The sequence below is a fragment of the Scleropages formosus genome, chromosome 3 (assembly GCF_900964775.1).
Source record: "Scleropages formosus chromosome 3, fSclFor1.1, whole genome shotgun sequence".
NCBI classification, from domain to species: domain Eukaryota; kingdom Metazoa; phylum Chordata; class Actinopteri; order Osteoglossiformes; family Osteoglossidae; genus Scleropages; species Scleropages formosus.
In genome coordinates, this window is record NC_041808.1 from 26,357,791 (window position 1) to 26,371,030 (window position 13,240).

A 13,240-nucleotide genomic window follows, 5' to 3' on the forward strand; every position below is an offset into this window, starting at 1 on the left:
TACTTGTGACAGAACAGCTGAAGGTGAAGCCATTAGAAGCAAATAAAACATAACTGGAACAAAATAATGCTGTCATCCTTCAGGAGTTCGAGAGTCATTTTAATGAGTTTTGTTACAGCTGATCAAGTAGAGGCTAATTGGTAACGTCACACACACAAAATGACAAAATGACATTTAGACCCATGTTATGTCTCTGCCGAAATTCAACATGAGTCTCGTTCTTTCTTTTCTTTTTCAAGAGGGTCTCCAAACACCTCAGGCAGTGACTGCTTTCACATGTATGCTTAAAACAGTAAACAAGTAAAAGCTTCGGGTTTAGCGTTTCTCAAAATATTGTCACTCTGCATAAATGTTCAGCTTTCTGCATGCGTCCATTCAGAATCTTCAAACAGACAGGCTGATTTAAAGGTCTCAGCAATAGATATACAGCTATCTATACACATATCTGTATGTAGATAGTTGTATGTATATATACATTTAGTGTATACAGAGAGTATGTATATATAATTTTTATTTAAATGGATAATTTACTTTTATTCTTTTTTTTTTTCATTTTGCAGATGCTTTTTTTTCCAAAGTGGTGGACAACACAGAGAGAAAATATAACCGAGACATGAATTTCTATATCATATTTGTAGGAATGCCTTTTTATGTTTAGTTGTTTAAAAAATGTATACATTAAATTTCTTTCACAATAAACACATGAAGACATGGAAAAATTAAGACAGAATAATACAAATTTTCATGTTCAGAAGGATTATTCCATTTGTAAATTGCTTTCATTTGATTGTAATACATAATCAACTGAATGAAAAGTTTTGATTCAAAAGTTTGGCTCTGTGTAGCATAGGTCCTTCTGATGTTTGTCAGGAAAAAGCTTGGAAATCATAATTTACTCTCTCTGGTTACAGAGGCCTCAGCTGCTGTCCCATCTCCAGACACACCTGCATTGTAACAATAATCATCTCTCTGTCAAATTGAAAGAAAAAGTACCCAAAATGATCTTTGCATGAATATCAACCTTTGTCATGTTTTACCCACCTTTATAGCTTGTTGCTTTTTTCCAGAGTGAAATGCAATGTTAAGATACCTACAGTTATTTAGACATTTATACAACTTAGTGATTAAAAGAAAAAAAAAAAACTTTATTTATGTGCCTTGCGATGGACTGGCGTCCCGTCCTGGGTGTGTCCCCTCCCCCTCCGGCCTTACGCCCTGTGTTACCGGGTAGGCTCCGGTTCCCCGTGACCCCGTATGGGACAAGCGGTTCTGAAAATGTGTGTGTGTGTGTGTGTGTGTATTTATTTATTTTTAAACTGGGTACTATAACAGCACTACAACTGGGGGTGAAATTGTAAGCTGTGACCTTTAGGTCTAAAGGCAGCAGCTCCACCAACTACACTACCAGTTGTCCCATAATCTGCAATTTCAATGAAGGAGTGACAAATTTGCCACTGGATTATTTATGGTACTATTATCTCAAATAATAAAACAGACAAAGCTACTGTTTTTTTAAAAAAATTCTGTATTGTCAGTGCTTGAGGGATGGAGACAGAGCCAGTAAGAGGAAGGGAGAGAGCCTCACCTTGTGGGCACTTGTTCCCCAAGTTAGTGTCCATCTGCTTCCGCAGCAGCCGCGGTCCTGCCAAGCCAATGCTCAGGGCCCCTATGGGAGCCGTGACAAGGATGGCAAGAACAGCCACTGTGAGGACATCCATGCCGTACTTCTCCAGGACAGCGTCCCCCTGGCGACGAGCCATGTCCAGTGCAGTGGGTCCGATGGCAGCCTGAAAATGTGTGTTCAGTCAGCCTGAGCTCTCAGTACAGATAGAATCGATCATTCAGTAAAAGCTATCTAGCAAATTTAAAACTCATTTAAAGCATAAAACTAGGACCAGCAGGTGGCATAGTGGTTAGAGTTGCTGGCTTGCACCCAAAGCGCTTAGGTCTGAATCCCACCTTCTACTGAAGTGACCTGAAGCAAAGATCCCTACCTTGAATCAATGCATAAAAATTAACCATCTGTATAAATGGATAAACCATGGTAAAAAGCTTAACACTGTACTATACTTCAGATCTAGTATTTCAAACACTAGTAAAAAGTATACACAAGACACACTGGCTGAAATCGTTTGTCCAGAGCGGGCTTGTGGCGAACTGGAGCCTAACCTGGCAACGCAAGGCACAAGGCTGGAGGAGGGAGGGGACACACCCAGGACGGTACGCCAGTCCATCACAAGGCACCCCAGGTGGGACTCGAGCCTAATGCCCACCAGAGAGCAGGACCCGTCCAAGCCAATACTCTTCACTTCTCATGTACAACCTATGTATAGTCCTTCCTGTTCAGTCATGGTGCAGTGAAATTTTATGCTCACCTGTACGGTGGCTTTTGGGAGCCAGGCCAGTGCAATAAACACCTTCTCTTTGAAATTGAAGCCAGCAACGAGCACCATGGCAAAGGTGAACGCAACTCGAACCACGAGCCCAGTGCTGAGTGTTGCCAGTCCCAGACCTGTGGGTACCAGAAATAGCTTGACTCTTGACAAAGTCACATCTCTGTATCAGCAAAGAGGAGGAAGACAACAGTACAGTTAACTGAGCAGACACTCCAGTAGAATGGGGATAAATACCTAAACATCTCTCCTGACTTGCTGATCTGGTGGAAAAATTTGGTATTTAACCTGTACTCGCATCTAGCTGACAGAGGTGCAGTTATACCTTGGAGGTACACCACACTTTTACTGTGTATCAAGAAGCCAACAAGTACATTTTCCATTTATTGCCAACAAGAGTGAACAGTTGGACTGGTGCCAATAGTCATGTACAGTGCATTAAAGGGCCTACACTTTACCTTTGGGTTGGGCTTCAAACAGGTATCCGTTTTCTGGTGTTCCTATTAATAACTGGGCAGCTCATTATAACTGTTTGTAAAGCAAATATAAAACATAGATGGTCGCCGAATGTTGTGTTACGCCTTTTAACCTTATTAGTCATTACCACAAGTTCTGTACTTCTTTTTGGAATTTAAAGTCTATGAACCTCATTTACCTGGAATGATACCACTTTGTTTGTGTGTGTGTGTGTGTGTGTGTGTGTTTGGGTGGGTGCTCCTTCATCTTGCACCTTATACTCTTTGCTCTTTATTATAGTCTCTCCCATTCATTTTGTATCCTCACATCTAAACGCACAAACAACAAATGTACAAAATGTGAATAAAATAAGTACAATTCAGTCAAACTAGTGATCATTAATTTAAAAGCATTCAGATGCCTGGCGGAGATAATGTCATTAAGCCTTACGGCAATCAGATGAAAGGATTCATATGTATGATACACAAAACTTATGAATAAGTAAAATTTGACTGTAACGGTTTAAAGTAAGAAGTTTACTGCATTAGTCAGAAACTTAAACTGCTGAGAATTACCTTAACTCAAGCGACGGATACAGTAGTAATACTAGACAAGATGGTTATTGGAAAAGAAAACAAAACATTATAGTAGATATGTCATCATTTTCTCGGTTTACATTACCCTTTCACACTTCTGCTAAGTGAATCTGGGTTCTTTAAATTGTTTGTTTGTCTGGAACGACCACTCACCCACAGTTTTTGGATCCAATGTGGAGATTGTAATTTCTGCCCCTATTAGTCCGAAGAGAAGGGGCTGGAATATATCCCACATCCTCCCAACAGCTGCAGCCACAGGAGCCTAATAGGTTCAGTTAGACGTGTACAAGCAGGTGGTCTCATGTAGTGTACGGGAAAAATTGAGTTTCAAGAAGAATTCAGTTGGTTTTTTTTTTAACTTGAAAACCAAAAACATTTCAGATAATTTTAAACTAATACACTGCATAGTTTTTTTTTTTCTTTTGATTAGAAAATATTTCTGTCTAATGCTTATGCTTGACACCCATACAACACAATCGTCTCCAAGCAAAACTTGGTTCAACAGTTTTTCAGTAATGCATGACTTCCTTCATTGTTACTGTTCAATTCACACACATTTTCAGAACCGCTTGTCCCATAAGGGGTCACGGGGAACCAGAGCCTAACCCAGCAACTCAGGGCGTAGGGCCGGAGGGGGAGGGGACACACCCAGGACGGGACGCCAGTCCATCACAAGGCACCCCAAGCAGGACTCGAACCCCAGACCCACTAAAAAGCAGGACTGCGGTCCAACCCACTACGCCACTGCGCCACCGCACCCCTACCCTGTTCAATTCATTGATATATTATTTTACATTTACATTTACATTTATAAATTTAGCAAATGCTTTTGTACATCTCAGCAAAAGTACAATTTGTGCATTACATTAAGAGACATAGCTGCAGACATGTGACTCTCAAGTAAACATAATTTGTTACCTTCCGGTCCCTGCACCAATGTTCATCGGTCGAGTAGGTACATAAAACACAGGATGGACAATTCCTGATTCCCTCCTACCATTTTTTTTTTTTTAAATATTATAATATACAAAAACAGTCACATACAATGCTGGAGTAGCGGCTGAATAAAGGCTTTATCTGGGGATGCTCATGAAGTTACGATGCATGAACATTTACACCGTACATGAGCTGGAGAGATCTTGGGCGAAATGGGTCCGGAAAAGGTAAGTTTTCGGACCTGTCTTGAAATTAGACAGAGCTTCCACAGTTCTGAGTGAGATTCCACCACATTCCACCACAACGGAGCCAGAACCGAGAACCTCCGTGCTTTACCTTTTGTGCGCGGGACAGCCAAGCGAGCAGAAGTTTAACATTTTGATTTAACATTTTAAGAAATGTAACATTTTAATTTAACATTGTATTAAAGTGTTATCCCATGTTTTGCGCATGCTGCAATCTGACACAGAAATGTCTTGTTTCACTGAGGGAAGATAACTTCATTGATAACCTCACTAACATCTCAAGTGTTAGTTCCTCTTCGGTCATTTTTTTTTATTGTATTACATTACCATGGGTCATTTCTGTATACTCTTTTCTTACATAAACTCAGTATTCTTTGTGTGTATTCTATTATACTTTTGTTGTGCTGTGTTTCATGTTTCTGCTGGATGAAGGTGGTAGGGTTCATAATGGAAAATGTTCCTGAAAGTTGGTTGTGAAACATTGGGTGATTTGGGTGGTTATGGCATGGATGATGGGTGTGACTGGTGTGCTCTTGGAAGGGAGACACATAAAAGAAGATTTTAAAACAGAATTTCTACATTTTGTCACTGTGTCTCCAAAGGACCAGAATTTAAGCATAAACCAGTCATGGAATCCAATGAACCCTTTTGTATTATAAACCTGAAAATGGCACATGAGCATGACTGTGTCTTTAAAATTTCTTGCGTTTTTTTTACTCCCCTCAGAGTTCAAGCAGCTGCTCACACCCATAAGCACAGAGTTATGAAATGAGAGCCCAACCTTTGATTGTTTCCAGTTCAGTCCTGCCAGGAATGCCATGACCAGGGTGCAAAGGCCTCCGGCCCCAGAGAAGCCGGCGACACGACTGGCAAACACAGCAAACACAGAGAGGCCCAGAAGCAGAAAGGAGCGTCTGATAACCAGGTCTTCCTTGGGAGCAAAACAGAAAGAAAAATCCAGTCTGACAGCAGGAGTGTTCAGTGTGAAACTGGTCTGAATACGGTCCATCCTCACATGACCAGACCAATATGGGGAAAAGTGGTTAGATCATGCAACTGACTGCTCATTCCGATGTCAAATACATGACATTTAAAAATAATCTGGACATTAATCTTAATCTTATCTAAAAATGAAATGTTTCATTTTAAGGACATGGCATAGTACAAGGGGGACACAGTGGCACAGCAGGTTTTGCTGGGTCCTCCTCTCTGGCGGATCTGGGGTTCGAGTCCTTTTTAGGGTGCCTTGCGACGGCCTGGCGTCCTGTCCTGGGTGCCCCCCCCCCGGTTTCAGTCAACGCGTGTGTGTGTGTGTGTGGCATAATACCACCAAATGAGACAGTAAAACAGACATCGAGAGAAAAACTACCAATGATATTAACAAGAGGGAGGAGGTTGCTGCAAATAATACAGTGATTCCTTTCCTTCAATTCTGCATTTCTAGAAATAAATTAAATGATCATAAAATAAATTATAATTTAAAAAAAAAATAACTTATGTATTGACAGTTTCATGCTTGAAAATGACGTAATTCGATTAACTTGTTTAATTAAAGCAAAGGATAAGCACTGACAGCCTAAGAAGCAGAAAGGAACATTCAATAACCAGGTCTTCCTTGGAGGGAAAAAAAAAGAAAAAAAAATCAGTTTGACAGTGGAAGCCTACAGTGGACCAGTGTGTTGAACAATGGGAAAGTCATATTTCTTTTTCCATTCATCATGTACTAAGCAGCTTTATTTGCTAGATTTGACACTAATAATCTGCTGCAGAAATACAATCCCTTGTTCTATTGATTACACTTTCCACTGGGGTGTCAAGCAAATCCTCTGCTGTGTCTTCTGACTGGCTTACTTCTTTACCTGATCTTCACTGGGGATGAAGCGAAGGAAACAACCGAGGACACCTCCAGCCACCATACCCCCCAGCACCTCCAAGATCCCTTTAAGCACGTTGAACCAAGTGGAGCCTGTCGGTAGAGCCAAAATGGCAATGCATTTCTCATCTCAGTATTGTCTCAGTGGAAGTCATTTTTATAAGCGTAGAATTTGGTAAAATTGTATGTTTTCAATCACGAATATTATTGAACATACTGTATTAAACTATGCTTCTGGAATTGTCTGAAGCTTCATTGAAGAAAATAGAGTGAATTCAGACTGTGTTCCTGTAGCAGCAGGTGGCTTAGTGGTTAAACTCACCTCCTTTGAATTTGACAAAAACCCAGGTTTAAATCCCACCTCCTGCTGCAGTACCCTTGATCAAGGTACTTACCCTGAACTGATACAGTAAAAATCACCAAACTGTATAAATGGGTAAATCTCTGCAATGTACTTAAGTTTCCCTGGAGAGAAGCGTCAGATGAATGAATAAATGTAACTGCTGCAGGTTGCTTCTGGTCCATGATGAAGAGCGCACCTGTGGAGAAGGCCATTCCTAGACAGGTGTTGAAACCAGTGATGGCCAGGACATCATCGAAGCTGCCAGCCGCCATCAGCAGCGTGGGGATTCCCTTGTCCACACCAAAACCATCCTTCTGGAGGAGTAGCATGGAGGGGACAACCACCGCCGGGGACACAGCACTCAGCACAAACCTGCCAGGTGCAGAAGTGGCTGATGGTGGTAGGGGGTAATTGGGGGTGCAGTGACACTGCTATGCAGGGGTCCATACTCATGGCAACCATAAATACATGAAACACATGTTCATGTGTAGAGAATTGCAGCTCTCTTTTGAATCTTACAATAGTGATTGATCTGGGGTATAAAATACATCCTAAATAGAGACTGATTTTTTTCATAACTGTGCTGTTTCAGTACCATTAGAAACGCTATATAGGGTTCACTGGTTTTGAATCATTTCATTTTGTATTAAATGAACACATTGAATACATTTCCTGTATTGCCATCCCCGCGACCCCGTATGGGACGAGCGGTTCCGAAAATGTGTGTGTGTGTGTGTGTGTGTGTGTGTGTGTGTGTGTGTGTGTGTGTATTGTCGTCCATTTTTTAGTTTAAATCTGAACTTTGTGCAGTTTTTTTTTTAATACATACGAAGAGTGAGGAGGTCACGTTACCCCAGGATGAAGGCCCAGATCCAGGGCAGATCCATGAGGAAGTGAGAGACCAGAGCCACCGTACAGGCCTCTACCATACAGGGCCCCACTGCCACTCGTAAACACACCGCTTTCAGCTTCCTCAGTGCCTTGGGTGAAGAACAGAAACAGAAACCCAAATGAAATACAACATTACAAAAATATGTGAAATACTCTCAGCATGATTTCTGGAATGAAAGCTGTAGTTGCATAATTTTTGTTATTGGATGCCAAAGTGAACGTGTGTGTGTGTGTGTGTGTGTGTATGTGTGGTGGGGGTGGGGGGTGGGTGTGATGTGCTACTGTTTGATTTTTGTCACAGTTTAAACTGTCTTGTAAAATGTGTATTGTTCTTTATTTATTTATTTGCTGTATGGTACATTACATCAATGCACACATACATGTTTTACATACAGTATATATTTTATCAAGGGTAAAACTTTTTTTTCCAAACATTGTAAAAATACAAAAAAAGTCAGTGAGTGAATAAGTGAGTGTAAAAATACATACAACAAAAATAGATAGATAGATAGATAGATAGATAGATAGATAGATAGATAGATAGATAGATAGATAGATGCAGATTTTTATTTCTCTTATCTGAACTGCCAGTGCTACTGATGAAATGACATGCATTTCAGACTCAGGAACTGTTCTGTTCATAATTGCAGACTCATGTTTCACAGCATCGCCCATCCTCTCTCTCTGGGACGTACAGAGGCATCCAAGCCCAGCCCAGCTCTGGTCAGTATTATAGCCAGGGCGATGTTCCTCAAGGCAGCAGACCAGTTCTGATCGATGTAGACGGCAGAGGTGATGTACGGGACATTGCGGAGGACAAAGCCAGCAAGAAGCATTCCTGGGACCACAAAAAAGTTACACTGATAAAACTGTATGTATTTTAGCCTGATGTCTGATCCATTAAGCTGCAACAACTTTGGCTGGAGTTCCGAAACACTAGCGAAATATATAAACATTTTTGAATATTTTCCTTAATATAATAATATTGCCAAAATGGAATAAATAAAATCTATTAAAAGAAAAATTAGAAGAGGATAGTGAAATAAAAAAATAACTCAAGATGGACTACTGATATTTTCAAAAAAAAGTTTGAGCCTATGACTACTTTGATTTAAATTGCCAACATTCTGAACAACTGGAAATGCTAAGATTTTAAATACAGTTTAAACTCATGTAAAAATAACTGTACCATATCTGTATCGTTTCAATAAATTAAATCTGCTGTTTCAATAAAATTATATATTGTCAGCATTCCTACTCAAACCAATACTGAAAACATGAAAGAATTAGGGTGTGAATGACTAAGGAGTTTAATCCTTGAAAGTCACTTTAAAGTAAAGCATCTGCTAAAGAAATACACGTTATTACGATAATTTGCTATCCCTTAGTTTGAACTGTAATGGTGTGTGTAAGAATTGTGCGTTTGTACATTTTTGTCTTTTTGAATACAAATGCTCAGGTCTCCTTATGTATATACGACAAACAGTGAATTATAATTTAAATCAGTGTCAGCTATAAAACATTAATTGCTCTGCTCGAGATCAAACCATATATGTGCTTGTTCATTCAAATAAATTGAGACGTGAAATGTATATGGCCAGAGAAATAATCATTTCAGCAAGAAGAATGATGTTTGATTAAACATTTTGGAGGCTGCGAGAAGCCAACGTCTAAACAGTTAAGAATGGTAAAAACTTATTATATATCATAAGCTGAATTAGGATACCTTCCCCATTAATACTGAAAAATTTGAAACCTTTAAGCCTCCAGAGAGTTTCCACTCATTCTGTGCCTGATCTGTGACTTCTGTGGTTTCCTCTTTGTACTTGATGTTCTACACTTGCATAAAGTTCTTTGACACCACTTTGTCAAGACTGAAAATACAAAGTAAAGAATGTATTCATGTTCGGGGGGGGGGGGGGGGGGAATCCTCTTACTCACTTCTCTTTGTGTTTATGCACTGATGGTACTTACCAAGGAGTGGAGGGAAAGGAGGCAGTGTGGGAAATTGGATGAGTCCCACCAGCTTCCCCCCGCAGACGGCACTAATAAATAAGATGACGATGCCAAAGAGATTCCCCCCGGGAAGACACTCCTTCTCAGTGATGGACCACACTGCCCCGAACAGCACAAAGGCCATGATCACTGAAAGGGAAAAAAGCGCTAATGAACGTGTGCTCTTTGGATGTTGCATGATGACAACACACAGACACTGACTTGTTCTGTCACTTAGTATTAAATGTTAATTATGTAAGTAAACCAGTGAGAGTTCCTAGAAAAATATTGCAAAAGATGTAACGCACATGAATAAAAATTAAACTCTACGTGTTAAGTGGATTCATTTCGTATTTTTTTTTTTTTTTTGGTCGTTTGTTTTTTTAAGAAAAATTTATTCAGATATTCAAAATTCATTCTTTCTGTTGTGAAATAGATATACCTCCAAAGTGGATTTGTGTTTATTGTAGCCTCGAGACATCAAAAATACAAAGATGTGTTGCTTTATTCATTACATTATGTTCAATTCATTACATTATGTTCTGTTCAGTCAGCTATGAAAGTAGGCTAAAAAGACAGAAGGTCTCACATTTTACTCTGAATTGCACTCTTACTGTGTTTTCAGGTGTTCCACCCTCCCAAAACTACTACACTAGTCCGATACCTTTTGTAATGACCAGGGGCAGGAGACCCGTCCACAGATCGGCGCAGAGTTTGCAGCACCCTTCTGTGGATTTCAGACGGACCATCCTTGGTGTTTGACCTTTCGGACAGGAGGCAGCCTGAAACATCACACAAGAACAGCGAAGCATCTTGGCCCGAGACAAAGCGCAAGATCGACAAAAAAAGAAATATGTGTAGGAAATGTAAGGCCAAGCATGAAGAGAAAATGTAACGAGAAATTAAAACAATCTTTTAAAAAAACTTAAATAGAAAACAAAAAGAAACAGGAAAAGAACAAGGAGACCAAACCTTGCTTGTAGGCTTGCTCAGCAGATGGACATGTGTGTGCTATATGCCTCGTGACCTAAAGACAGAATAATTACCAGAAATGTAAACTTGTTATCTGTCAAATAAATCATATGTCCTATATAAAGATTTCACATTTAGATAGATAGATAGATAGATAGATAGATAGATAGATAGATAGATAGATAGATAGGTTGGTTGGTTGGTTGTTTTTAATGTGTAACCAAAATTCCTTTTTCTGGCATTATATTGTATTTATATTATATGTTTAGATCAGTGGTCTCCAGCATGGTGCCCGCTGGCACCTGGTAGCCCGCATGTAGTCTGAGTCACCCGCCAAGCACGTTCTAAATAGGCTCAATTTTAATTATTGATTTTAGTTTTTTTGTTATACTTACAAAAAATGAAAAAGCGTTATGTTAACATTTCATATAATATTAAAACATCAAATAAAATCATCATTTAAAAAAATTAAATATTTAGAAGTTTACGCATGTTACTAACGTACGTTTCTCTTAGGCTATCCTTTCTGTGAGTTGAGGCGGTAGCGAGCTGACGGCATAAACAAGGTGAAATCAACTATAACAAAAAACAACAAAGGGTTAATTATGGCTGATGGCGCACCAGGTCCTGCAAAAAACAAAAAGAGTTATTACTTTGACGAGGAATTGGAGGCAGAATTTCTCGTCACAAAGGCAAGAGTGTATGCCTCGTCTGGGGCTAGCATCGCGGTATCCGACAAGCGAAGGGGCGCAACGCGGAGAGACATTTTCACCACAATGATTCCACAAGACCTTCAATAGCAGTTTGTTATCCACCAGGTACATCACTTAGAAAAGCAAAAGTTAACGAGTCGAAAGCAACAAAAGCAGGCAGCAATCATTTTTTTACCAGAGACCCGCTAAAAAAGTCACACAGGCTCCTTTTGACAAAAAACACAAAAAAATCGTTCTCGGATGGCAAAATTGTCAAGCGAACAATGTGACTGTGATAGCGAACACACTAAGATCACAAGAATGGAGGCGAAATCATGTCTGTTCAACTCGGGCCCGGGGCGAACGCAGTCGCAAGACGAGTCACTGCTATGTCAGCGAACGTAACGAAGCAACCGAACTTCTGACGAGAGACTTAAGTTCGTGCAAATGGTTTTCCGTCCAGTGTGATGAGTCTGTAGGGAAATGTGGTAAGTGCAACGTGAAAGAAAAAAAAAATGATAAATGTACGTATTTCAATACATTTTCTCGGAATATTTTCCAGGATTGATTCTTTAATTAAAAATATTAAAACAGCTTGTGAGAAATCATTAATATCTTTTATGCCAGGATTGGATATCAAGATATTTTATTATACCTTTGACATAATGTTGTTAATTGAAAGTTAAAAAAGCACCATTGTGTTTATATTTATTATAATAAATTATATGTTTTTTGAGTATAAAACAAGTAGCCCTCTCGACTGTTTTATCCCTTCAGGGAGTCCTCACTCACAAAAAGGTTGGAGACCCCTGGTTTAGATATTAAATGTATTTTTTTTATTGTTTTATCTGTAGAGGGGGTGCGGTGGCACAGTGGGTTTGGCCAGATCCTGCTCCCTGGTGGGTCTGGGGTTCAGGTCCCGCTTGGGGTACCTTGTGATGGACTGGCGTCCCATCCTGGGTGTGTCCTTTTCCCCTCCAGGCTTATGCCCTGTGCTGCCAGGTTAGGCTCCAGCTCGCCGTGACCCCGCTTGGGACAAGCGGCTTCAGCCAGTGTGTGTATCTGCTTTATCTGTTAAATTTTATTGATTCATTGCCTGTAACCACTTGTCCCATGCACTGATTATTTGGCTCAGATATTTTTATGATAAATTAAACATGGTTTGAATGCTACTTTAAGAAATAGCTGCAGAGGTTTCCTCTGTTGGGGGAAACTTCGTACCAACAATAGAGAACAGCGGTGACATTTTTAAGTTTTCTCAATCACTTTGATGTTACTTATACCTTGCATTTTTAAGAAAGCTGTGAGTTTTGTGTATCTATATGTTTTAAACTGTACAGTTCCCATTTTGAAGAAGTGCTTCACTGGTGAGTGTTCCCTTTTCCTTTTTGTGAATTGAAAACACTTTGCTGTTAACCGGGTCCTTTCCAGCAACAGGTGTGGATCATCTCACGTGTTTTATTCATATTAAGCTGAGCTTTTAACTCGGAGGACGACATCACAGCAGCCATCTGAGGTGATTACGGTATTTGGGAAGTGAACAGCAGTGGTAAACACGCTCATGAGAGGAAATGTGTGAAAAGAAAATATATTGCCTGTTCTTAAATAGAAGGGTGTGTTGGTGCAGTGGGTTGGACCGGGTCCTGCTCTCCGGTAGGTCTGGGGTTCGAGTCCTACTTAGGGTGCCTTGAGACGGACTGGCATCTCATCCTGCTTGTGTCCCCTCCCCCCCCCGGCTTTATGCCCCGGGTTGGGCTCCGGCTCCCTGTAACCCTGCATGGAACACGTGGTTTCAGATGATGTGTGTTTTTAAATACCGCACTTTTAATGTTTTACAGTAACTTTGTT

At 40.1% G+C, this 13,240-nt stretch overlaps 1 protein-coding gene across 1 annotated transcript; it reads right to left on the reverse strand.

The window, feature by feature from the left end:
• Positions 1-856: 856 nt before the first annotated feature.
• On the reverse strand, positions 857-10,414 carry LOC108926100 (sodium/hydrogen exchanger 9B2-like). The gene is made up of 11 exons (XM_029250662.1): positions 10,393-10,414; positions 9,708-9,878; positions 8,429-8,571; positions 7,695-7,822; positions 7,039-7,214; positions 6,486-6,592; positions 5,408-5,557; positions 3,599-3,707; positions 2,376-2,512; positions 1,586-1,787; positions 857-944 (listed from the first exon to the last, which is right to left on the reverse strand). Exons 2-11 carry the CDS (start codon positions 9,871-9,873, stop codon positions 886-888), a joined length of 1,377 nt encoding a protein of 458 aa, XP_029106495.1. The 5' UTR covers positions 9,874-9,878; positions 10,393-10,414; the 3' UTR covers positions 857-885.
• Positions 10,415-13,240: the final 2,826 nt, after the last annotated feature.